General features: G+C 39.4%; 1 protein-coding gene across 1 annotated transcript in view; it reads left to right on the top strand.

Moving 5' to 3' along the window:
- Positions 1-18,651: 18,651 nt before the first annotated feature.
- ALMS1 (ALMS1 centrosome and basal body associated protein) overlaps positions 18,652-27,041 on the top strand; it is a 225,046-nt gene continuing 216,656 nt past the window's right edge. The window contains exon 1 of the mRNA XM_081264701.1: positions 18,652-19,038. Coding sequence (XP_081120827.1) covers positions 18,658-19,038 — 381 coding nt within the window. The 5' untranslated portion in view covers positions 18,652-18,657. The remainder of the gene's footprint in view (positions 19,039-27,041) is intronic.

The raw sequence follows: 27,041 nt of genomic DNA, 5'->3' as shown, positions 1-27,041 counted from the left end.
GGAATTGAAAAAAAAAGCTATCTCTTAGAAGTTGAGAGTAGAATAGGGGTAACCAGAAGCTGGAGAGGTAGTGGAAATGAAGAATGGAGAATGATTGGTTATTGGTTATGAAGGGTACACATTACAGTTAGATAGGAAAAACAAGTTCTGCGTGGTAGACTGATTGGAGTTAACAATTTTGTACTGTATATTTCAAAATAACTAGAAGATAGGATTCTGAATGTTCTCACTATGAAGAAATGATAAATGTTTAAGGTGATGGATATGCTAAGTACTCTGATCGTTATACAATGTATATACGAATTGAAATATCACATTTTACCTCATAAATATGTACAACTAATTATGTGACAATCAAAAATAAAAAAAGAGAAAGAAAAGGCAGCACATTAAAAAAAAAAAAAAAGCAACACTAACAAGGTTCAGGAAAGCTTTTCTAATTTCACAGAGCTCCCTCTTCTGTTATTTTTGTGTAATGCCAAAATACATTCTACTGTCAGGTATATCTAAAAAGAACAAATAAAATAAAAAATATATAAAAAATACAGTGTTTGGCTTTCTGGGATTTTCTGGAACTGTTTCCCTCCCCAATTTATGTCTGGTCTTTCTATTTCCTTGTAAAATTTGGAATATACCTTTATTTAAAATAATTTGTTTACATGAAATTCAAATTTACTGAGCATCCTGCACTTTTATTTGCTACATCTTGCAATCCTACTTGTGAATATTTTCCATGTGCCTTGGTTTTGCTATATAGTCGTTCTGCTGTTTTTCTCTGGAGATTTTTAGAGATTGAAACACTCTGCTGCCGCTGCCATTGCCCCCTTCCCAGAGTCCATCATGTAATTTTCACATTTACCTGTGTTCTTCCCTGTCTCGTGCCCCTCCCTGTAGGCTTCTCCTTTCCCTCAAACATATGACATTTTACAACTCCTCAGATGACCCATGTTCTTAAACCTATGTGCATATTTTCTTGTCTTATTATATTTATATAATTATACACAAATTAAGCATTATATATGGTTTTCTGTTAATTTTTTAAACATCACATAAACTTTTCTTCATCTTTTTTTCCTGATCAACAACAACATGAGGAAATCCCTCCAAGCCACCTTATGGACCTCTTTTTCTTTCTTTTTAATAATAACACTTAAGAGATGTCCCTGAACTTAATTATTTTAACAATATTCTTAGTGTTGGCCTTCACTTTGCTTATAGAATTTTGCTATTACAAAAACATCTGCAATAAATATCCTTACATAGATCTTCACATGTGAGGACTTTTGTTTCCTTAAGAGAGACTCCTAGGAGTACATTTTTTTTTTTTGGGAGGGGTACCAGGGATTGAACTCAGGGGCACCTGGCCACTGAGACACATCCCCAGTCCTATTTTGTATTTTATTTAGAGACAAAGTCTCACTGAGTTGCTTAGTGCCTTGCTGTTGCTGAGGCTGGCTTTGAACTCGCAATCCTCCTGTCTCAGCCTCCACAGCCGCTGAGATTACAGGCATGTGCCACCACTCCCGGCTCTTAGGGGTACATTTACTGGGCAAAAGTGTTTCTGATTGTTGCAGAAATGAAGATTGAGTCACTCCACATTATTTTATCTCTCTTCTAGCGTGCCTTCCCATAGAAGAGAGAGTGGAAAGGTTGTAAAGCCATGTTAGGAGTAGCCATATATATCATATGGCAGAAGCATTCGACTCTGGGTAGATGATTTGTTTTCTTGTTGATGAATTTTTGCCTTGTCTCTAGCCTCGTGTCTGTAAACGGTAGTGGTAGGAATGGGATTTCCACTGAGACCCTCCATAGTAGGTAGAGTAATTCTTGTTATTCTCTTCCTCCTCCTCCTCCTCCTCCTTCTCCTTCTTCATACTGTAGATTGAACCCAGGGCCCTGCACATGCTAAGGCAAGAGCTCTACCATGATCTACATCCTAATCTTGTCAGAAATTCTTAAGACACTATTCTAAAGTGAATATATTTTCATTAAAACATGCTAACATATAGATTCTTTTGGTTAAAACAAAGAACTTTGATCAATATCAGCTGTGATTGCAGGCAGTAATACATCAGGAAGGTGGTTGTGCTTATCCGTTCAGTGGCAGCTGATTGCAGTCAAAAGCTGTGACAATGTATTTAACATTAGGGGATGGGTTGCTGGTAGTGCATCATACATGGGGTGACCGATTATTTTACCTGTTGTCTGTGCTTACCTGGAGAGAAGTAAATACTAAAGACTGCTTGCTGCAATAGACCATGTGAAGGGAAGAAGGAAAACAAAGGTTGCAACTTGGGATGGCTATTTTTAATGGTGCCCAAAGAAAATGAAAGTTTAGAATTTTAAATTCTTCTTCAAGGTTTGGTTAGAGAACCAGAAAGTTCCCATGACTGCCCTAAAAGAGTCTCTTCAAGTAGTCCTACATGGCTGAGGTTAACTAGGTTGCTAGATTAACATAGATTGAATCCATAATTCAATCCATATCAGTTGCCTGATACTTTAGGTAAAAGTTAAGGCACTGATTGGGAAAGATGGTAGGTACCATGGAATTAGAATGGGGAAATTTGGGAGGATCTGTCTAATATAAAGTACTTCAAACCTCACTGAGCCTCTCTTGATAGTACAAACCCTCCCACACCACCTCACCCCACCTGATGTGCCTGTTCATGTACCTCCACCTGAGATGGTTTTCTTGAAAGTGGATACTAATTCTCATTTACTTCTTTTTTTTTCGTATTCTATAAAAATATATAAGTAGAGTCATATTATCCCATTTCCTAGGGATGATTTGTAAATCCAAACCTTACTTAGCAAAGGAATTGCAGGATCTTTCCAATTTATTTCCACAAGGTATGAATAACATATGCGCACACAGAGTCCAGAGATAATGATCACACTTTTATATTTGTTTAATTTATTTAATTTTTAGGGTCTAATTGTTTGGCAGTTGATTGAAAGTTGGTGTGGCTATGTAACAGGAAGTTGAGAAACCAGAAATTCATATCAGAAACATTCTTGCCTGATTGCTATGGTCAATGTTTTGAGGATTATTTTAACTAGGAGTGGTGAGAGTAGACAGACTTGTATTGTTCCTGATTTTAGAGGAAATGCTCTTTTCTCCATTCAGTATGATGTTGGCTTTGTGCTTGTCATAAATAGACTTTATGATGTTGAGGTAAGTTCCTTCAGTCTCTAGCTTCTCCAGAGTTTTTAATATTAATGGGTGCTGGATTTTATCAAAGGCCTTTTCTGCATCTATTGTGATGATCATGTGGTTCTTGTCCTTAATTTTATTTTATTTACTTTTTTGGTACCAGAGATTTAACCCAGGAGTGCTTAACCACTGACCTATGTCCCCAGCCCTTTTTTTTTTTTTTTTTTTTTTTTTTTTTTGAGACAGGTTCTCTCTAAGTTGCTAAGAGCCTCACTAAGTTGCTGAGGCTGGTCTCAAACTTGTGGTACTCCTGTTTCAGTTTCCCAAGTCATAGGGATTACAGGAATGCACCCACCATATCTGGCTCCTTAATTCTGTTTAAGTGGTGAATTACATTTATTGATTTGTGTATGTTAACCATCTTTGAATCCCTAGAATGAAATCCATTTGATCATGGTGAATTATCTTTTTGATATGTTTTCAAATCCAATTGGCTACTATTTTATTAATGATTTTTGCATCTATGTTTATCAGGAATATTGGTCTATAGTTTTCTGTCCTTGATGCATCTTTGTCTAGGTATCAGGGTTATACTGGCGAATGTTTTTGGGAGTGTTCCTCCTTTTAAATGTAATGGAATAATTTAAGAAAATGGTGTTTATTCTTCTATAAAGGTCTTGTAGAATTCAGTTGAGAACCCATCTGGTCTCAGGCTTTTCTTTTTTGGAAGATTTTTAATTGCTATTTCAATTTCATTAATTGATATTGGTCTGTTTAAGTTTTCTATATCTTCCTGATTCAATTTGGGTAAGTCATATGTGTCTAGAAATGCCTTCCAGATTATTGGGATGTAAATTTTCAAAATAGGTTCTGATACTTCTCTAGATTTCAGAAGGGTCTGTGGTGATATCTCCTTTTTCCACCTCTGATTATGTTGATTTTGGTCTTTTTCCTCTTCCTTTTGGTTAGTTTGGATTTGTCAATCTTATTTATCTTTTCAAAAAACAAACTCTTTGTTGCATTGATCCTGTGTATTGTTTTCTTATTCTTAATTTCACTGATTTTGACTCTGATTTAATTATTTCCTGTCTTCTACTGGTTTAGAAGTTAGTTTATTCTTCCTTTTCTAAGACCTTGAGGTAGAACATAAGCTTATTTATTTAATATCTATTTTTTAAATGTAATCTCTCTGTGCTATTAATTTTCCTCTTATAACTGTGAAGTGTGGATTTTTCACTTACCCCCTCCCTTCCTAAATAAATCACCTGAGAGGACTCAGAATATTCCTTTCATTATGGCATAGAAAAGTAAAAATGTAAATGGAAAATGAAAGAATGGATGAGGAATTCTGCTTTTGAAATGCATTCATTGACTTCAATAAGATGAACATATCTTACAGTGGCAGAGGCCTTAGAGTGGCATTTAACCCCGGAGAAAAGTTGAACTTGGCTAAATAATAGGCAGCAGGGCCACAGTGGTAATCAGAATAGCTTGGCCCATAGGAAACTTTGATGTAGTTCACATGGGGTACTCAGGGCCAAAATAGCCCACTAAGGTTCTACCTATTAAATTTTAAAACTAGAAAAAAATTTTACGTGTATGAAAGGAGTTCTGACTTAAGTTATCATAATGAAAAGTCATGGCCTCTCACCCTCTTTTCCATTTCTGAGTTAATTCAATGTCCCAGGATTCCCCTGAATGAAGGAGCAATCAGGACCTTTAAGGAAGGACCCTGTGATACCCACTAGTATTCTTAGTCTTTCCTAAAGGGACTCATGCCTGTTTATTATGATAACTGAACCTGGTGAAAGAGAAATACCCAGAACTCTCAGGAATGATTAGTTACTGGCTCTGAACCAAATTTGATTCCCAAGGACTCTGAATTCCACTGTGTTTCATCATTGAAGGTGGGATTTATGAGAGCTAGCACTGTTCTCACAGTAGCTTTCAGTGGGTTTTCAAATATATCCTGTGTTTATTTTCCTAGTTTTTGAGTTTATAGTTGAAGCTGAGATTTTAGCTACTGATAGAGAAACAGAAGGGGCTAAATAGAAGTATTTGGAGATTCCCTGCTCTACTGAAAATTATGAACTAAAGAAAATTATTCCAGGGCTGGGGATATAGCTGAAGCGGGAGCGCGCTCGCCTGGCATGAGTGCGGCCCGGGTTCGATTCTCAGCACCACATACCAACAAAGATGTTGTGTCCGCCGAGAACTAAAATAAATAAATAAATAAAAATTTAAAAAAAAAGAAAATTATTCCAGATGAGATTTTTGTGTGTGTTTGTGGACTGAGTGGGGAAGATCTGCTCTCAGTATGGGCTGGCAACTTCTAATCAGCTGGGGGTCTGAATAGAATAAAAACAAACAAAAAAACCCCCGATTTCCTCTTTTTCTCAGGAGCTGGGGTACTCTTTTTCTTTCCCTGGACATCAGATCTTACCTTTAAACTGTATAACTTACACCAGCAGATTCCAGGTTCCTCAGGCCTTTGGCTTATAGTTGAAAGTTATCCCATCAGTTTCCCTGGTATTGATGCCTTCCAACTTCGTCTGAGCTACCCTACACCAGCATCCTTGGGTCTTCAGCCTGTTGTGGGGCTTGTCAGTCTCCATAACCACATAAGTCCGTTTCCCTAATGAATGTCCTTATCATCTCTATTTATCCTATTGGTCTGTCTTTCTAGAGAACACCAACTAGTAAACTGACTGAGAAAATAACAAGGCAATGCATTGGTACACAACGAAATTGCTGGTCTTATCATGTAACTTTTCACTCAGAAACATCTGGGTTTATAGAATGGTTAAATGGCTTATTAAGACTCAGTTATTGAGCCAGCTGGGAGACAACCAAGGAAGTCAGGGGAGGGGGAATGGGTGCTGTACAAGTTCTGAAATATATACAGTGCTCTTTCTCCTGCGTTCAAAATTCATGGTTCTGGGAACTAAAGAAATGGAAGTTTAATGTTACTTTTCAATATTATATCAATGATCCATTAGCAAAATGTTTGCTTCCTCTTCTTTGAATTTTTGGTTCTTTTGATTTAGAGTTCTCTGTAACCAAAGAATTAATGTTTCTGCAATTGGACACAAGGTCTTCATGGAACTGGAAGCTGAATTTGTCACCTGATCATTTTGAACTCCTCATATACCTGGATTAACAGGCCTAAAAGGTAGTTTCTATTTGGCTGGGGTAATAGATCCTGATTATCAAAGGGAAATATAAATATTGCTACAAATACTTGAGTGAAGGATGAATATATTTGGAACATAGGTGATCTTCTGGGACACTTCTAGGAATGGCATATCTAGTCATAAAATTTTATGAAAGACTATAGCAATACTACATAAATAAGAGTTGAAGTTTTTGGTCAACAAATGGGTAAAAGACCTAACTCACTGAGTTGCAGAGAAAGAAAAGGGAACATGGAGTAGGAATAGTATTATAGTAATGTTCTATAATTTGTGCCCAGCTGCAGAAATGGGGACTCTTGGACCCATCTTATTGTTTCTTTTATTACACCTATGCATATGTAATTAGATAATCTAGTTTGAAACATATATTTTAACTTTCTTTGTAAGTTTCTTCTATTATTTTTATAAGGTAGATATTTTGGTTATCTGATTAATATGTTAAAACTAACAATTTATTAACTTTCACAATTCTGTGAATTGCCTGAGTAGTTCTGATTTGCATGATGAGTTAGATTACATCTTTCCAGTAAATTTTTTTAAAATTTTTTTTTCTATAGTTGCAGATGGACTGAATGCCTTTATTTGATTTGTTTATTTTTATGTGGTGCTGAGGATCAAACCCAGTGCCTCATGCATGTTAGGCAAGTGCTCTGCCACTGAGCTATGGCCCCAGCCCTAAATTTCTTTTTTAAATTAAGTTTATCCAAGAACTCTCTCCTCCTCCTCCTCCTCCTCCTCCTCCTCCTCCTCCTCTTCCTGCTCCTCCTCCTCCTCTTTCTTCTCCTTCTTCAGATGGGGATTTAACCCAGGGTGCTCAACCACCTCAGCATGCAAAGCACATGTTTTATTTATTTTATTTTGAGGATCTCTCTAAGTTGCTTAGTGCCTTGGTAAATTGCTGAGGCTGGCTTTGAACTTAGTATCCTCCTGCTCCAGCCTCCTAAGCCTCTAGGATTACAGGTGTGCACCACCATGCCCAGCCCTGACAAGTCACTTCTATTGCATATAATCAAAGAATGCTGATACAGAAATTGATACCTGGTAATGAGTTCCAAGCAAATGGTCCTCAAAATGTGATATATTTGGAATTGACCATCAGACTGGATAATTCAAAAGGCAGTGAGACTTCAATTTATATTTGGGGAGAGAAGAGTAATATAGCCTATGGAACCCAGTGGAGAAACTGTAGAGTTCTAGGGAACTGGGGAGCAGGTGTCTACAATGTACTCCAGAGCATGCTCAACTGGTTACCTTAACAAAGTGGTGCTGGTGGCAGGGTTAGATACTCTATGTGAGCTAAAATTTATGGACTTCTCTTCACTAAGTTAGATCTGGTTACTTCCTCTGTTAAGTACCTAGTTGCTGACAAGAGCTGTAAGACAGCTTTAGAGGAGTGAGTTAAGGACATGGGCCCCTTATATCATAGAAGAGACAGTAATTTCATAGTCATAGGAATAGGAAGTTTTTATCTATTCCATGTTGTCCTTATCAGTTTATATTATGTCTATTGATTTCTCTATATATACACAGGCATGGGCACACATGTATGTACATATATAAGACTAAATTTCTCTTTACATATGCCATATATTAACTTTTATAACTTTTTTTCTGATTACAAAAATGAAGCTATTAATGGATTAGTTTAGCCATCAGTGGAAATGATTCATCCTAGGGAGGGTTTGCCACCAGGAGTCAACTGCAAGTCATAATCAGCTTCCCCTCCACCTACTCAAACACCTGGAGATGCACTTCATTTTCCGCCTACTTATTGTCCCCAGGAGCCAGCTGGGAGAGGAAATCAAAAGTTCTTCAGTAGGCAGACATCTATATCAGCTCCAGGGGAAACTAAATTTATTCCACATTCTATTTAGAATCTTTCAGCTAGCCAATACAATTTGATCTCCATTCATTTTATTCAATAGTGTTTACCCAGCGCCTCCTTTCCTTAAATGTCGGAGACTATTTTAGATGCTAGATGTACAGTAGTACCTAAAGAAGACAAACTCTTCTCTCATGGACCTTGCATTCTAGTGGAGGGGAGGGTGATAAACAATAAATAAATAAGTGTTGGGTTGTGATAAGTGCTAAGAAGAAAAATAAAGCTTGAGTTGGGGCATGGATGTACTGGGTTATCACAGAAGGCCTCTCTGATAGAGTGAGCAGAGTCTCTGTGGAGGTTATGTTCCAGGTAGTGACAAAAGCCAGTTCAAGGGCCCTGAGGTGGGAATGTGCTTTGCATGTTGAGGACAGTAAGGAGATCAGCATGGATGGAATGGAGTAAGCAAGGGGGTTGGGCAGTTTATACCTGAGTGGAAAACAGATCACATAGGCTCTTACAGGCCAGGAAACTATGGATTTTGGATTTTATTATGAGTGCATTTGAAAGTCCTTTCAGGGTTTTGAATACAGACATGAACTGTTCTAATTAATGATTTAACCATATTACTCTTGCTCCCCTGTAGGAAATGATCTATGATGGAAACCAGTTCCATGCCCCTAAGTCTTTTCATCCTCAACTACAATCTGAAAATGTAAGCTCCTCCCATTTCCTCTCTGCAGGACCTATTTCTGCAAGTTTTCCTCTCTGGCTCATCATCCATTGCTGACATAATTCCTCCAAATCTGTCCTGCAATTGTAGACAAACTTCCCTGTCCCTACAACCTCTAACCTCCTCCCATGTTTAACTGACATCTGTCTTGCTCCTTTGAACATGATTGTCATTGCAGGGGAAATTGATACTTTTCCAAGTTGGGCTGTGCTTGCTCCTACTGTCTCACTAGAAGCTTCTACACTGTATGGCTCAGTGGTAAGGAGCATAGATTTTGCAGCCAGACAGAAGAGACTTGCCTTTAACACCCCTTCTTACTGATGGGACTATTTTGGGGAAATTATTTGACTTATCTGAACTTTATTTCCTTGTCTGTGAAATGCACTGATGAATTGTGAAGGCAAGAGGAGGCAATACTTGTAAATACCCATGATAGTGCCTAGCACTGAAGAAAACAGTCTTCTTTTTCTTCCTGTTCCTTTGATATCTATATGGCCTGTGTCACCTATCTGAATAGGGAGCAGCAGCTAACTCATCTTCTCTCTATCCAGATAGTGTGTCCATCTTGAATGATCTATTTTTGGAACTCATTCCTATAGCCACACATTGGTCTTTGAAAATCCTAATATTTTAGACATCTGGAGGGACTGGTAAGGGTGACATGCAGTAGGAGCCATAGCTGGGAGGCACCTTTACTTTTTCATGAATGGCAGGATTTTTTTTTTGCCAATTTACATGCAAAGACCTAAGGAGAAGAACGGAAAACAATAAACAAAAAAACCTCCAGTATTTTAGTATTTAGTCAGAACCTCCTCTCTCCCTCCTCATTCCTTTATGCTATTTCTTTTTCCCCTTAGAGATATGTTGTGCACTCTGGTCTCCACATGTCCCTTCTCCAAATTTGACAGCTCCATCCTTGGGTTCCACCTCCTTCTCTCTATGGCCTAGGCTTCATTCTTTGGATCAGTGAGAGGTTTTTGGCTTCAAGCAACAGAAACTGACTCTGGGTAGCTTCAGCAGAAAAGGATCCTGCTGGATGTCATGGGACTCCTAGACAGTGGAAAAGCTGGAAACCAGATATTAGGTTTACCACTTAGCAAATAATATTTATTTCCTTTCTTGTGTCAACCTTCATAGGAGAAATAACATTGGATTTTCCTGTGTGATTTTCTTTGGCCAGTGACTCGTGGGGAGAAGTAGCAGTGTGCTTACAGCCTCGAGCAGCATTGGTGTTCCTACTCACTTCTGTTATGGAAGGAGCATTTTCTGGGTAACCAGAAATGAAAGACTTGTGGAGTAGAGTCACTCCAGCCAACTCACATACTGTAGCCTGAAACAGATTTCCCCAGGCAAGTGACCAGCATAGGAGTAAGAAACAATGCTTTTTATTATAGGTCACTGAGCTATTGTGATTATTTGTTGCAGAGTATCAGTAGGTGCAAGAACTAAGGAAGACTGGGGAGTGGTACTCATAATTAAAGCCATGCCATAGCAACCAGTTGGTGAGAATAACTCATATTACTCTTGCATTGAGGGACACAAATGTTCAAACTATACCAATTATGAATTAATAGCTTTGACAATCCTCATACACAGGATTGGTGTGACTCCTTTGCTTCTTTGATTGTTACTTCTGCTGGACTCCAATTTCTGGCACTAGGAAAATGTTCTGAGCCAGTGCTTTTCAAACTTTAATGTGCCCATAAATTATCTTGGATCTTGTTTCAATTTGGATTCATTAAATCTGACTGGGCCCCAAAAGTCTACATTTCTAATGGTCCCAAGTAATGTCAATAGGACTGGTTCCCAGACCATGCTTTGAAACCAAGATTTGAAGAGCTCCTGCTTTACCCCTTGAGAGTCAAAGTCAATAGATGGGAATGTCCAAAGTGAATTAAATCTAGGTCATATGTACAGGCTCTGGCAACTAGGAGATTCTGAAGTGCGTGGGGAAGTACCATATCCCACTAGTGCTGTACAATGGGAAATAAGAACATACAGAGTCTGAACAGCCAAAAATTTGACAAATTTCTACTCTAGACCCTCTAAATCACTCTAATCTTTCTCTTACACTTGATCTTTCCATTGAATTTGTTCTGTAACTTCTCATCTTAGATCTCTTCTTTGGTTATCTTCTCTACGCCTACAACATTAATTCATTTAGTTGTATTTTCTGAGTTCTCATAATATTCTAGTCATTAGTGATAAATTAGTAGAAAAGAATGACAAAGATGCTACCCTCATGTGGCTTATATTCTAGTAGAAAGAATTAGAACAAAATTAAGAGTAAACCCAGAGTGTTAAATGTGCTATGAAGAAAATGTCATGCTGTGCAACTGGGGGCTGCTCACTTCAGTTAAAGAAGCTAAAATACCTCAGGGAATAGTCCGAGAAGGGCGATAGCTGGGTCAAATGATGGTTCCATTCCCAGCTTTCCCAAGAATCTCCATACTGCTTTCCAAATTGGCCGCACCAATTTGCAGTCCCACCAGCAATGTACAAGTGTATCCTTTTCCCCACATCCTCGCCAGCACTTATTGTTGTTTGACTTCATAATGGCTGCCAATCTTACTGGAGTGAGATGGTATCTTAGGGTGGTTTTGATTTGCATTTCTCTGACTGCTAGAGATGGTGAGCATTTTTTCATGTACTTATTGATTGATTGTATGTCCTCCTCTGAGAAGTGTCAGGACTATTCCCTGAGGACCTTAAAAGAGCGTACTATAGGATACTGCCACATCAATGATCATAGCAGCACAATTCACAATAGCTAGACTGTGGAACCAACCTAGATGCCCTTCAATAGATGGATAAAAAAATGTGGCATTTATACACAATGGAGTATTACACAGCACTGAAAAATGACAAAATCATGGAATTTGCAGGGAAATGGATGGCATTAGAGCAGATTATGCTAAGTGAAGCTAGCCAATCCTTAAAAAACAAATGCCAAATGTCTTCTTTGATTTAAGATGAGCAACTAAGAACTGAGCAGGGAGGAAGAGCATGAGGAAAAGATTAACATTAAACAGAGACGAGTGGTGGGAGGGAAAGGGAGAGAGAAGGGAAATTGCATGGAAATGGAAGGAAACCCTCAATGTTATACAAAATCACATATAAAAGGTTGTGAGGGGAAATGGGGGGAAAAACAAGGGAGAGAACTGAACAACAGCAGATGAGGTAGAGAGGGAAGATGGGAGGGGAGGGGAGGGGGGATAGTAGGGGATAGGAAAGGCAGCAGAATACAACAGTCACTAATATGGCATTATGTAAAAATGTGAATGTGTAACTGATGTGATTCTGCAATTTGTATTTGGGGTAAAAATGGGAGTTCATAACTCACTTGAACCAAATGTATGAAAGATGATATGTCGTGAGCTTTGTAATGTTTTAAACAACCAATAAAAAAATAAAATAAAAAAAGAAGCTAAAATACGAATTACAAGCCAAGAGAATGGCTGTAAGGGGAATGTTCAAGGACATAAAGGAGGCCAGTGCAACTGGTGTTACCGAGCAAGTAGGAGAGAAGTGCCAAATTAGGTTGGAGAAGTAGACAAAAACCAAGAATGCAGGCTATGCTAAAGAATTTAGATTTTATTCTGCACACAACTGGTAGGACTGATGGATATTTAAATAACAGCAAAAGTGAATACATTTGCATTTTGAGAGGTCATTTAGGCTATTGAGGGAAGAATGGATTGTAAGGGCAGGAATGGGGGGCAGGGGACCAAGGAAGAGACCACCAGTGGTCCAGGCAAGAGATTCTTGTGGCCTGCTAGGGGATGCCTACCAGAAGAAAGAGAAATGAAGGTGTATTTGAGATATATTTGCTATATTAAAGGAATCTAGTCACCCTCATGTGGCTTATATTTCTCAGTACAGCACCAGTCTATGTTTAGACTAGTGCTATTCTGAGTAATGGTACCTTCCCTTCTCAGGGGTGTTCTTGGTGATTCATTAACATTTCTATACTTCCCTAACCTTAGTAAACATTCTACTCTGCCTGCCCTGCACTCTCAATAGCTGATCTCCCTTGATATTTCACAGAGAAAAGAGAGTTGATCTTATATTATTACAGTGTATGAGGATTGTCAAAGTTATTAATTCATAATTGGTATAGTTTGAACATTTGTGTCCCTCAATGCATGTATGGAAATTTTAACACAAAGTGATAATATTAGGAGGTGGAGGCTTTGGAAAATAATTAGTTCTCTTATAAAAGAGGACCAGCAGAGCTCCCTCATCCCTTTAACCATGTGAAGTTACAGTGACACAAATACAGTCAATGAGGAAATATTGATACCTTGATCATGGACTTCCCCTCCTCCAGAACTGTGAGAAATATATTTGTGTTGTTTATAAGCTATCTAATCTGTGGTCTTTTGTTGCAGCAACCCAAAAGACTAAGAAAATAATTTTATGAATGGCTTCATGAAAAATATCCCCAAGATGGTTCTAGGAATCCAATGGAAGCAAACCTAGATACTGTGATTTCTGATGATCAAACTCAATCCTCTAAAAGGAGGAAGGTGTTATCCAATTTCTGTTACTTTAGCTTCTGGCAAAGTGACTGGCACTTGGTTTCTGCACAATAAATATTGGTTGAGTATGAGAGATTGAACATACAGATAATGACCAAACTATATATAAAGGTAAAATTCTGACTCACAACCTGCAGCAATCTCCAGGAAGTTAGCCCAATGTTATGGTTTGGACGTGAGGTATGTCCTAAAAGCTCACATGTGAGACAATGCAAGAAGGTTCAGAGGAGCAATGATTGGGTTGTGAGAGTCTTAACCCAATCAGAGAATTAATACCCTGATATCGATTATCTGCATTTCATCTATCATAGGCAGTGGCTCATTTTGATGGCTCCCGTCACTGCTGTTTTTTTTCCATGCTCTCAGAATGTTCTGGCTTAATGGTTTGTGGAGTGTGGTGACTGAGATTGGAGGTTCCTGACTGCTTCATGGCTGTGGCATGCCTGCTGCCTGGGAATATTTCTGTGCAAGGGTACAGGATGCCCAGTTGTAATGGTGACACAGCAAAGAGGCTCTGTGCCAGAGTCTTATCAGTCTCCACCTTGACCTCAGGCACATAGCTTCCAGGGATAGAAAAAATTCTGAGCTTGAGGAGACAACCACAATGTTTCACCAGCTGCTACTTCTGAGCCCACCTGCTTAATGGTAACTTTAGACAATGGGTTTCCTGAAGTGCTGCAGGAAGCTCCAAGCATTGCAACAATGAAATAGCTACAAGAATGTTTATAGCCCTATAACTTTCTAGTGCACAAGAACAATGCCTCTGTAGTCCTTAACCTCTTGATTATGAGACCCTATATAAATAAACGTGCTAGGCCAGCTCTACAGTCTCTGTTTCTCCATCAGAGTGCAGTGTTCCATCTGATCCTACCTCTTCCTCAATCTCTGTGTGTGTGTGTGTGTGTTTTTCTTAATCCCCCTTGCTGGTTTCTAGGGTTCAGTTGTGCAGGTCACGGCAAGGGTTGTCAGAGACCCTTTCCCTGGGTTGCTTTTAGCATAGTTCCCATAAGCTGAAGTTTCATAATGTTTTTATGCCTACATTAATAATAATCTCCCAATTCATCAGCTCTAATATTTCTTCATATGGGACCTCATCTCTTCTTTGCCTCCAGGTATTGGTGATATTAAAATTATTTAACATCTGGAATGGGAAGGACATGGGCTAAGATATCCAAGATATACCAGGCGTTTGCCCTTTAGTTTTTATATCCTAAGGAGATTTGAGCAACAGAAGGTAATGCAGTTGGAGAGTGAAAGAGTATTTTTTTCTGTGCTCCTCTCATAAAAGAGATTTTATCATTTTAAATAGCTTTTATTTATTCCTTCATTGGGTGTTACAGTTAATGCTATGAAACAGGCTCTCTGCTTTTGTGAAGCTTATATTCTAGTGGGTGTAGACAAAATAGATAAACACATGGAATGTTGGTTAATGATAGATATATAAATAAGAATCAAGCAGAGAAGTAGGCTGGAGTATGATGGAGAATATAGAGATAGATATCTTACTTACATCTTAGATGGGTGATCAGAGAAGACCTCTGAATTTGATCAGAAATCTTAATGAAATAAAAGAGGGAATAATGGGTATGTAGGAATAACAAATTTGAAGGCCCTGTAGGGGTGTGCATGTGCTCCAGTCTTAGATTTTTTTAAAAATTTATTTTTCAGTTAGTTGGACACAATACCTTTATTCATTTATTTTTATGTGGTGCTGAGGATGGAACCCAGGGCCTTGCACATGCTAGGCAAGTGCTCTACTGCTGAGCCCCAACCCCAGCCTTTTAGATTTTTAATGGACCAGTTTCTTAATTTTTTCCTTAAATCTGCCCTTTGCCTTGTAGTTGAACTTCAAAACCCTAATTAAGATATCTTTCCTCTGTAATAGATTTTTGCTTCCATCACCTCTGTTTATTCAGAAGGAGAGGGAGAGGGAGAGGGAGAGGGAGAGAATAAGAGGAGGAGGAAGATGAGGAAGAAGGGGAGGAAGAGTTGGTAGAGAGGGAGGAGAACTAAGAAGAAGAAAGAGGATGAATAAGAAGAGGAGGAGGAGGAAGAAAGGGTGGCAACAATGATAGAGGAGAAGAATGGGAGAACATAATGGTGTCACTCTTTCATCGTCTCTTGGCACCTACATGAAGAAAGAGCTGCACTATGAGTAAGGCAGGTCCAATCTGAGTAGCTCCTTGGGTCTGTATGTAGATTAGACATAAGGCAGTAGGAATTGACTTTATTTTGGGTTGTCTGATCCAAGTTTTATGTATATAAATAATACCAAAATACATTTGGGTGCATTCCTGCTATGGGAGATGAAAATTGGGAACCCAAATCATGTGTAAGTCCCAGAATCAGGACCCTCTGTTCAAATTGTATGGATAGGTCCTATCCTCCCCATGGGTCTTGACCTATCTTTTTCTAATTCTCTGGGCTTCTGCCTTGACAAATAACTATTATAAATAATGGTAATTTCCCCTTCAGAGCACATCAGACCTTAATTTATGGTTACCATTTTTAGCTAGAGTCTTTTGCCATAATCTTAGGCAGTATAAAAACTCTATCTATCTATCTATCTATCTACCTACCTACCTACCTACCTACCTATCTATCTACATTTGGGCCAGAGATGGAATTATGCAGTGAGTTTTGAGTGATAAAAGTGTATGTGTTGGGGCTGGGGTTGTGGCTCAGTGGTATAGCACTTGCCTAGCATGTGTGAGGCATTGTGTTCAATGATCCTCAGTGCCATATAAAAATAAATAAAATAAAGGTATTGTGTCCATCTACAACTAAAAAAAAAAGTTTCAAAAATAGTGTATGTGTTGGGGGAGCAGTTTCTGATGCCTCCAAAACTCTCTACCATATCTTTCCCCGAGAAGATCTCAAACGTTATGTCTAAATGGCTCTGAGAGCAAATGGAGCCAAGAAACGAAAAGATACATGGTACTCAGAATCAACATCCCAGATAAACAGGAATGTCTGAATATTGATTTGGGCAAGAGTTGAACCTCCCAAGGGGGTAACGAGCAGGACACACAGGTAATAGGAAGAGTCTGAATGACAAGGCCTGGGTTGTCAGATTGCTCTGTACTTCACTGACTGAGAACTCTCTGCTGCTATCCTTTGGCAACTCCATCTTAACACCTACTGCTACGAGTACCAGAGGAAAGACCAACCAGGGCACTTACTTGGCCATGGAGATTGGTACTAGGAGGCAGCCTGGAAACTACAAAAGCCTTAATAAATCTTTGATGAGGAGGTACTGTGCTTCAGAGCAGAAATCAGAATTCTGTAAGTGGGCATGCACCCCACTCACAGTAAATTTGAAATTGTCACAGAGCTTACATCATCACCATCTTTTATCACTGGTCTTTGGCCAAAGATCACCAGAAACACAAAGTTGGATTTGTTTGTTGCAAGGGAGAATACATTGGGATCATGTTAGGTGATTTGAGGGGAAGGTTTAAAGAAGTAGGGCTTAATTTTTTTTTTCCCCCAAAGAGGCAGGGCTTTGCTCGGAAATGGATGCTGTCAAGGACAGAGGTAATTTTATGATTGAATATCTTAATGAATCTTACCTAGAAGAAGGGAAGAATATAGTGATGCCAGAGCTGTTAATTAGTAAAATGCTTAAATGAGACGAAAGAGAAAGATGTTTGGCATGTTTGTGATTTGCATAGCAACATCATTTTTGCCTGTGCTTAAAAGTAGTGGTCTTGCTTTTCGCCTCACTTCACCGAATGATGTTCGTGTTTATTATGATATGAAAATGATTTGTCCCCTTTGAAACTCATATTGGAGTTTAATCACCACTGTGAGGTATTAAGAGAGTGGAAACAATCTAAATATGGTGTTTAGGGGAGGGGCTTTTAGGAGGTGACCAGAATTAGATAAGGTCATCAGGGTGGAGTCTCTATTATTGAATACAGGTGGCTTTATAAGGGGGGGAGATAGAGAGATAGATAATGGGGGAGGGGTAGAGAGAGAATATACACACAACACGTGCCTCTTGCTATGTGATTCCCTGCACTGCCTCAGGACTCTGCTAACAAGGTCATCACTGGATACTGTCCTTTGGCTTTGGACCTCCAGAAATGTGAACCCAAATAAACCTCTTTATTTAAGACATACCCAGTGATATTTTGTTACTAGCAACAGAAAACAGATTAAGACTGTGTCTTTGGGGCTGGGGCTGGGGCTGGGGCTCAGCGGTAGAGCGCTCACCTGGCACGTGCGAAGCGCGCTGGGTTCGATCCTCAGCACCACATAGAAATAAATAAATAAAGATATTGTGTCCAACTACAACTAAAAACAAAACAAAACAAACAAACAAAAAACTGTCTTGTGAGCACGTTTGGGCTCAATAAAAGGATGCCAGGCCAGCTCCTACTAACACTGAATCTATTAGTGTTAGACCAGTTCCCAGATGCAATAAATTTCTCAATTCCATCCTATCCCCTTTTTAGTCAACGGGAGACAAAGTCAGGACACAGGTCATTAATCTTCAATTTTCATCATTGCTGAGTTTATACTGATTTGGTAATAATTTTATCTAACAGTAGGTATTACTTTCCCTCCCCTCCCCCTCCCCTCCCCTCCCCTCCCCCTCCCCTATTTCTACATTGGTTAGTTCCTTTAATTAGCACAATCATCCTATTATCCTCATTTTGTAGATACTTAGAGCTACACTGTAAGTGGTCATACCAGGATTCTAACTCCCATCTTCCTATGCCACCACTCTATTCTTTTCTTAACCCCTCTCCTCTCCACGTTAGGTTTCAAGCGCCCCCTATACAGCCTGTCACAACGGCACCAAACCTTTAAAAATCTATAATTTGCAAGTTTAGTTATCAGGGGTTTACCCTAGGGTCTAACCTCTCCTCGGTGCAAGGTCAAAAATCCAGGCTAAATTCTCTCTGTGTGGGTCCCTCCGCGCCCAATAGGAGCCCAGTCCGGGTTTATTGTGAGCTTACAGTACTATGAGCAAGGTCTCAGCCGGTGACGGGGCAAAGCGGTGTAGTCGCCTCTCGCGATTGCCCCCACCTGGGGCCTTCTCGCCCGCCCCGCGGGGCGTCCTTAGCAACCCGCGCTCTCTCCCAGCCCCGCCCCGTGGGAGGCGGTGGCGGTATTTGCGCCTGCGCAAGGCCACAACCGCCAGCGAGCCCTCTTCCCCTCCCCTCCCCTCCCCCCCCCTCCTCAGCCGCCTGGAGCGAGAAGCCAACATGGAGCCTGAAGATCTGCCGTGGCCTGGCGAGCTGGAGGAGGAGGAGGAGGAGGCGGAGGTGGCGGCAGCGACCGCGGCGCAGACGGATAGGGCCCCTAACTCCGAAGAGACCGTGATGGGGAAGGTGGAGGAGGTGAAAGAGGTGGAAGAGGTGGAGGAGGAGGCGGGGCCGGGGCCGGAGCGGGAGCCCGAGCGGGAGCCCGAGCGGGAGCCCGAGTTGGACTCCGGCTTAAACTACCAGTACCAGCCACTGGAAAGTACGGACGACGAGGAAGATGAGGAGGCCAAGGCTTGGCTGCTGGCACGCCCCGGCGTGACTTTTCCCCCATTGCCACCGCCGAGGCCGCGCTACTCACAGAGCGAGAGTACCTCTTCGGAGGTGAGGCGGCCGCCGTGGGGTGTGGGGCGGCCGAAGGGTCGCGGGGACCCAGGGCCCTGAGCGCGCTGCTCTGCGCGCGGCTTGTCGCGGGACCTGACAGCTAAAAAGCGCGCCTTCAAGGCTTGTGGGTGTATGCTCGCCTTCAGGTCCCCGACTCCAGCCCAGGTGTTGTCCGACTACTGCAGATCCCCGGTTCTTTCTCCTGTTTCCTTCCTCTGGTTGGGTCTCGGGTCTTTTCAACTAGGACAGATGTTCGGGGGAGCCAGTATTTCCCAGGGGGTATAGTTAAAAGCTTTAGAGAGCAGGTGGGGCTTTTTGTGCCCCGAGGGAAGGGAAAAGGGCGGCGTAGGACTGGGGAGAGAGAGTGGCCGCACTGGGAATAACTTGCAAGGAGATAATTAGCAGTTTAATTGAAGTGCAGGAGTCCCCATAAAGAAATAGAGTGAATGTGTTCTCTGGTGGTCTTGCCAGGCTTCCTGCAGACTATGTTTTTCCGGACCCCCGTTTGTGTCAATAAATGTCCCCCCAGCTTTTGGGAGGGACTTAGAATGCAAGAGATTTGGGATACAGCCCAAAACATAATGTAATTCAGAATAGATAAAGAGCTTTTTGTGGTTGGTCCGCAAAGATCATTTTGAAAGTAATCATACATATAATTTATTGCTTTACAAGAAGTAAGACCTGTGCTGTTCACCGGAACCACTAGCCACCTGTGGGTCTTTGTATCTTAGTTAAGAATAAATAAAGTTACAGGGTTTGGAAGGCGTTGTTCAGTGGTGGAGTGCTTGCCTAACATGTGCAAGACTCTGGGTTTGATCCCAAGCAAGAAATTGGGGGTGAGGGATAAAATTAGACATTCAGTGTCTCCATTGTTTTAATCACTTGTCAAGTGCTCTTTAGCCATGCTTGGTTAGTGGTTAACACTGGACAGAGCAGAAATATATAGACCAGTTCCATCTCATAGACCAGTTCCATCATCACAGAGATGCTCTAGACTGGTGATCAGTAAAGAGCAGTTGTTGTTTCGCTTGGTAAACATTCCAGGGGGTATGTAACTCATTATGCAAATATTATTAAGAATTCACCATGTGGCACACATTGCTGGATGCTAAGGAAACCTTGATGAACACAAACATTTTTGGTCCCTACCTTCCTAGTGTTCGGAGGCTAGAGAGGGAGGCAGATAAAATTCAGATGATCACTTAAAAGTAAAACCCATGTGATGCTAAAGTACTATGAAAGTAATTATTTTAGTATTTGCTAAGGTAACCTGGCCTTGTCGGTGAAGGTGGAGAAATTCCTTCAGAAGGTTATGATAAAACTGATATCAGAAGACAGACTAAGGTTAACTAGACAAAGCGCAAGAAAGAGCCTTTTAGTTGAGGAAAAAGCATGAAGAGAGATAATGTTGGTTGGAGTAAGCCTGGAATTTTCAAGGAACTAAAGGCCAATGTGGTTTGAATACAGACTGCAAGGCTTTGTGTGCTGTGTCAGGGATTTAGGAGCTTTATGCTTGGAGATTTGGGAAATCAGTGAAAATGTTTTAAACAAAGGGGTGTATAAGATTTGTGCTTCAGAAAGATCACTGTAGGCAGAGTGAACTGCTGTGATAGCAGGGTGGCTTAGGGAACAGCAGTGATAAAAGGCACACTAATTAGGAGGCCACTGCAAAATTGCCATGCAAAGATAATGATATTTTGGAATAGGAAAGTATTGATATAGGGGAACAGTGGACAGATTCAAGAGGTACTTTCAAAGCAAAATCTTCACCCCTAATGGATTGGACAGGACATGTCCACGAGTTAGGTTATAGAGTGAATGTTGTGCTAATATTGAGATATGGCCAAGCTTATGGTGGGTTGGTGGCCATGGGGGAGGTAATGGAATTGGTTAGGTGAGTGCTAAGATTATTAATTTAGTTTTGAAGATTAGAGGAGAGGTTCTGACTGGAGATTTTAAATTGTAAGTCATCTACACTTAGACCATAATTGAAGCCATATTTTTTTTAAAAAAATATTTTCTTTTAGTTGTAAATGGACATAATACCTTTATTTTATATACTTGTTTTTTTTTTTTTTTTTTTTTTATGTGGTGCTGGGGATTGAACCCAGGGCCTTACGCATGGTAGGCAAGCGGTCTACCATTGAGCTATAACCCCAGTCCCTGAAGCCGTACTTTTGAATGAAGTCTCCTAACTTATTTTGTTTTATGACCTCTTGTTTGAATAATGATGAATATTTAAATTTATACCTTCAGGACTTCAGTAGGAATTCTAAATGAACTCATTACAGGCAGTGTAAGAAAATTATAACAGTGACTTATCTGAGTATTAGAAGAATCTTGCTTCTTAGAGACCAGTGTTTCCCCCAGGGGTTTTTTGTTTGTTTTTGTTTTTTAGAGAAATCAATTATTTCCTTAGAAAATATATGAAGATGTAGGTGGTCTTCTGTATTAAAGATAGTATTAAGGGGATGTAATGAGTATTAAGCTAACTTTTCCTTTAGTTCACTGACATAAAAACTTCTTGGCATAAGTTGGAAAGTGTTTAAAGGAATAAAGCTCAGTGTTCCTTGCTAGAAATTTATGAACTATGAATTTTTAAATTTTTATTTTGCAATGCCAAGGACCAGACTCAGGCCCTTGCTTATACTTAGGCTGAAGCACTCTGCTATTGAGCTATACTCTCAGTTCTGAAATTTTTTGAAGATATATTAGTTGTGTAGCAACTAATATATAAACTAAATGTGCAGTATAAAGTGTTCAGAGGATGAGATCAAATAATAGGAAACATTAATTTCACTTAATCTGTTCAAAGTAAATAATAAAATTCTAATACTTGATTTCCTCTTTTACACATCTCTCACTAGGTAGGAAGGGTGTTTTAGTGGTAGTTTAGTGGGCATTAATTAAGTTTCTAGTCCTGTTATTGAGACTGAGATAAGCCATGGAACTGTTTAAATCCAAAGCAAAATGTTACCAGTGTCTTTTTTAAGAGTTCAGGGAAGTGAGGGATTCAGAGCCTTTACTGTTTTTGTTTTCATGCTGGTCCCCTAAATACCTGAGCCAGGCTGGCGAACATAATTCATTGTGGACTGTGTCACTAGAATTTATTAGTTTTCAATTTTAACTGAGTTATAGACAGTACTTGGTAATCTGTTTCCTCTGTCAGCCTCCAGCACTCTTCACTGTTATTCTCAAGCCCCCACTCCAGCAGATTACTATTTCACAGATGAGAGAGAGAATACAAGACTGAACCTTTTACCTTGTTGGTATTATGCCATTTTCATAAAAGGCCTAGGATGTTTTATTAGTCTGTGTCCTGAATTGGTTTAAATCTATATGAATTTTCCCCTTAGTTTTGAAATTTTTTCGCCAATGAAACTATGCCTCTGGATTCCTCTCAGGGTTATAGTTTAGATGCACTTTATTTTTCTTTCATTTTGGTACTTTGTGATTTTCTGGGAAGGATTTCTAATTAATGATAATGGAGTTATTAGTCTTCAATTTTAACTGAACACAGTGTTCTTTATTTTTCAATTTTATGTAGTTATTTTCATTTCTGATTTCTAATTTTGTTTTATTTTTCTCTTGATTTGAGTTGGTAGGGGTTTATTTTTCACCCAAGGAAGCAGCTCTTGAATTTAAGTTTAATGCTATTGCTTTTCATTTTTTAATAATTTTATTTTCATATTTTACTTTTTCCTTATGTTTGCTTAGATTTTTTAACCTATTATGTCAAGGGCTTAATTGTCTTATTTAAAAACATTTTAACAGCTTTATTGACATATAATTCACATACCACACAATTTAACATGACAATTCAGTGCTTTCAATATATTCATAGATAAGTTCCATTGTTATCATAGTCAATTTTAGAACATTTTCCTCACTTCTGAAAGAAATATTGTACACTTTAGATAATATCCCCCATCTTTCATTCTCCTGTGCAACCATTATTCTATTTTCTGTCTCTGTAGATTTGTGTCTTCTGTGTATTTCATATAAATGGAATCATACTGTTTGTTTTTTTGTGACTTACTTCTTTCACAGCGTAATTGTTTTCAGGATTTAGCCGTGACATAGCATGTATTTTTTTCATTCCTTTTTATGCCTGAATAATGATATATTGTGTAAATAAATAATATTTTGTTTATCCATTCATTAGCTGATGAACATAATTTTTTTTTTCTCCCTATCTTTGTCTGTTAGAAATGCTGCTGCTGTCAATGTGTGTACAAGTTTTTGTGTGGACATGTGCTTTCATTTCTCTTGGATATATATCTAGGAGTAGAATTGCTGGTACAGGTGGTAATTCTATATTTAACCTTTTAGAACCTAACAGATTGTCTTTCCAAGTGGCTGCACCATTTTATTTTCCTACTAGCAGTGTACATGAGTTTTAGTTTCTCCACACTCTCACTAGCACTTGTTATCTGACTTATTGATTATAGCCATACTAGTACATGTGAAGTGGTACCTCATTGTAATTTTGATTTGTATTTCCCTGTGGCTAATGATGTTGAACATCTTTTCATATGCTTATTGGTCATTTGTATACCTGCTTGGTAAAAATATTTAGATCTTTTGTCCATTCTTTTAAAATTTTTTTTATTTTTTATTCTTTTTAGTTAAAAGTGACAGTAGAATGTATTTTGACATATTATACATAATGGAATGTAACTCCCCCCCTCTTTTTTTTTCTTTTTGAAAAAAAGAAAAAAGGTTTATTGCTTTGCTAGCAAAGGAGAAACAGAGGGGACTCCTGTCCCAAAGATTGTGATTCTGCCCATCAGCAGGAACAGGGGGCTATTAAAGAGGCTACATTCTACATGTTCTCTGTCTGAAGTTGTAATTCACTTGTTAATTTGGGAGATAGTCATTTTTAAGATCTTCTGGTACCATCCCTAAAGTCTGTATTACCTGTTTCTATGGTGGGTTGTACTCAGGGACAGATAACTCTGCCTAGGATGGGAAAGAAAGGTAATCCTGTTTTCCCTGAGATTAGGGAGGGAAAGAGATTAGGAAAGCTGGGAGAGAGGTAGAAAAAGGAACAAGTCCATTTAAAAAATAAGTGGCAGTGGCAGAGTAGCAAGGGTTATATTCAAAGGATAAAGTGGACTACTGTTACATTTCCCTACTGTCGATTTCTACATAACATTTCTATGGAAAAATAGGAGACACATCTCCAAACTGCTTCCTGCTGAAAGGGGGCTAAGTTGGGGGAAGTAACCCAAAGTCCTTATTCTCTATCAGGTGGGGTGTGGACAGTTAAGGGGATTCAGCATCAGAGCAGTCCTGAGTTATACAGGGGCAGATGGTGGTGACGGGACAAGGCATACGTGGGGCAAGAATCATGCTAAGACAATAAAGACAGCAAAGCATTACTTTTTTGTAAATAATTAGCACAAAACAATCAATATTTCAGCCAGTCTCTGAAAACCATGAGTACAGTAACTCAGAATCTTATCCCTAAAAAATGGATCAAGTTCATCAAGGTGTAGGAGGTTAGGAAGATTTGTGAGTCTATGAAATCAGACTCAAATTAACTCAGGACAAATTTGTGACTCTTGTGATCATTATTATTAAGCACTCTCACACAAGGACCCTTCCTTTATAGCCTCCAGCTTTACTTTTGGTGGGGCTGATACAAGTGTACATCTTCCCATTTTTGTGATTGTACATGATATGGAGTTGTACTGGTCACGTATTCATATATGAACATAGGGAAATTTGTCCGATACATTCTACTGTCTTTCCCATTCCCATCCCTTTTCCCCTCATTCCACCCTGTCCAGTCAGGTGGCCAAACTGCCCCCCTCCCCATGGTGAGTCAGCATCTGCATTTCAGAGAGAACATTCATTCAGCCTTTGTTTTTCTGGGATTGGCTTATTTTTTGCCCATTTTAAAATTGGGTTATTTGTCTATTATTGAATTTTAAGAATTGTTATATTTTCATATGTTTCCCTTGTCAGATATATAATATGCAGATTTTGATTTTTTTTAACATTTTTTTATATAGAGTATCTTTCTTTTTAAAATTTTTTTTTAGTTGTAGGTGGACACAATATTTATTTTTATGTGGTGCTGAGGATTGAACCCAGTGCCTGACACTGACACGTGCAAGGCAAGCGCTCTACCACTGAACTACATACAACCCCAGCCCTCTCTTTTTTTTTGAACTGGGGAGCGAATCCAGAGGTGCTTAACCACTGAGCTATATCCGCAGTCCTTTTTTGATATTTTATTTAGAGACAGGGTCTCACTGAGTTACTTAGTGCCTTGCTAAATTGTTGAGGCTGCCTCAGCCTCTGAGCCACGGGGATTACAGGCATGTACCACCATGCCTGGTCATATAGGGTCTCTTGAAGTATGAAAATTTTTATTTCTTGGGCTGGGGATGTGGCTCAAGCGGTAGCGCGCTCGCCTGGCATGCGTGCGGCCCGGGTTCGATCCTCAGCACCACATACCAACAAAGATGTTGTGTCCGCCGAGAACTAGAAAATAAATATTAAAAAAATTCTCTCTCTCTCTCTCTCCTCTCCTCTCTCACTCTCTCTTTAAAAAAAAAAAAAAAAAAAAGAAAATTTTTATTTCTTAAGACGTCCAATGTATCTATTATTTTTTTTTTTAAATATGCTTTTGGTGGCATCTAAGAATTTATTGCCAAATACGAGGTTACAAAGACCTATCCCTATGTTTTTCCTTTTGAAAGAAATTTCTAGACATTTTTATTTTAAATCTCTTTTTCTCCCCTCCTCCAAAAGACTTGGATGGGTATAGTAACCATAAAAGGAGACAAGAGTCAAATGCCTTCCATGGTAACACTTAGAATAAACCAGAAATTTTATATGATGTTTCCTAACAGGACCTGCAGCAGCTACTAACGTCCTTTTATAAGAGTTGAACAGGTCTGTTAATGCAGTGTATATGGGTACCCCATTCTGGAACTAATCTACAGGGACATCCCAGCATCTACCCCATTAGTACCCGGAAAAATACTCAAAACACACCATTTGTTTTGTTTAAATCAAAAAGTCCTTTTCTATCCCATCCTCAGACCTTTCTCCCCATTTAAGATTGACTTTTATTCTATTTTAATTAATAATTTTTTATAGTTCATAAAAATTAATTATATGCAACTGTTTTAATAAATGGAACACAAAAAGGGAGAATAAAGGACGAAAACAAATGGGAAGATAAAAGCCAGACCATATTTTGGCTTGGAGGAGGGCAGGGTATAAAGAAGACTAAAAAATAAATTGTTGCAGGGGTATGGCTCCCTTTTGGGTGAAGATTTGGCAACCCCCCAACCAAGAATAACATTTCTTTTCCATGGAGTTTCTGGAAAAAAAAAAAAATTCAGTAGTGCCACAATAGCACCACTTTGGGCATTCTAACAACCATCCCCTCCACAGAGTAGTGATACCAAGGTTCTGGGTCTACTAGTGAGGGATAGGTTCCTTTTCAAGGGAGCACCAGGGATGGAGAGTCAGACCAAGCTTCCTGGCCTGGTTAGGGAGCCAGAGTACAGCTGTGAGGGATAGGAGGAGTGCTTTGAGATTACTTCAGATTCTGATGAAGAGTGTCCTAAATTTCCTTACACTCAGTTTCTATGAGTAACTACATTTGCAGTTCAACTGCAACCAAATATGCATGTCTTCCTGTCATGGCTGGCTGGCTGGCTGGCTGCTCTTAGCCTGCATTGCAGAGTACAGGATAGTTCCTATTATCCTCTAAACCCTACAAAAGAGGAAGTGGAGTGAAGGCATATCGCTAACTCAGCATACAAAAGTGCTTCCTGGGACGTAGTTGAAGGTATCAAGGAATGGGAGACTGGGTAGAGAGGACAAAGGGAGACAGGAAGAAAATGGATAATACCTATTGGGAAAATAGGTTAAAATAGACTTGCAGGCCATTTGCAGGTCCTATTGGAGGATAGGACAGGGGAAGATGTTTTGATATAAACAAAATAAATGCACTTTGGTATTTTGATATTTTTTTG

This window comes from Spermophilus citellus, assembly GCF_964194105.1.
Source record: "Spermophilus citellus genome assembly, chromosome: 13".
Classification (NCBI taxonomy): domain Eukaryota; kingdom Metazoa; phylum Chordata; class Mammalia; order Rodentia; family Sciuridae; genus Spermophilus; species Spermophilus citellus.
The sequence above is the reverse complement of the archived record's forward strand: the minus strand, read 5'-3'. Positions and strand labels throughout refer to the sequence as shown.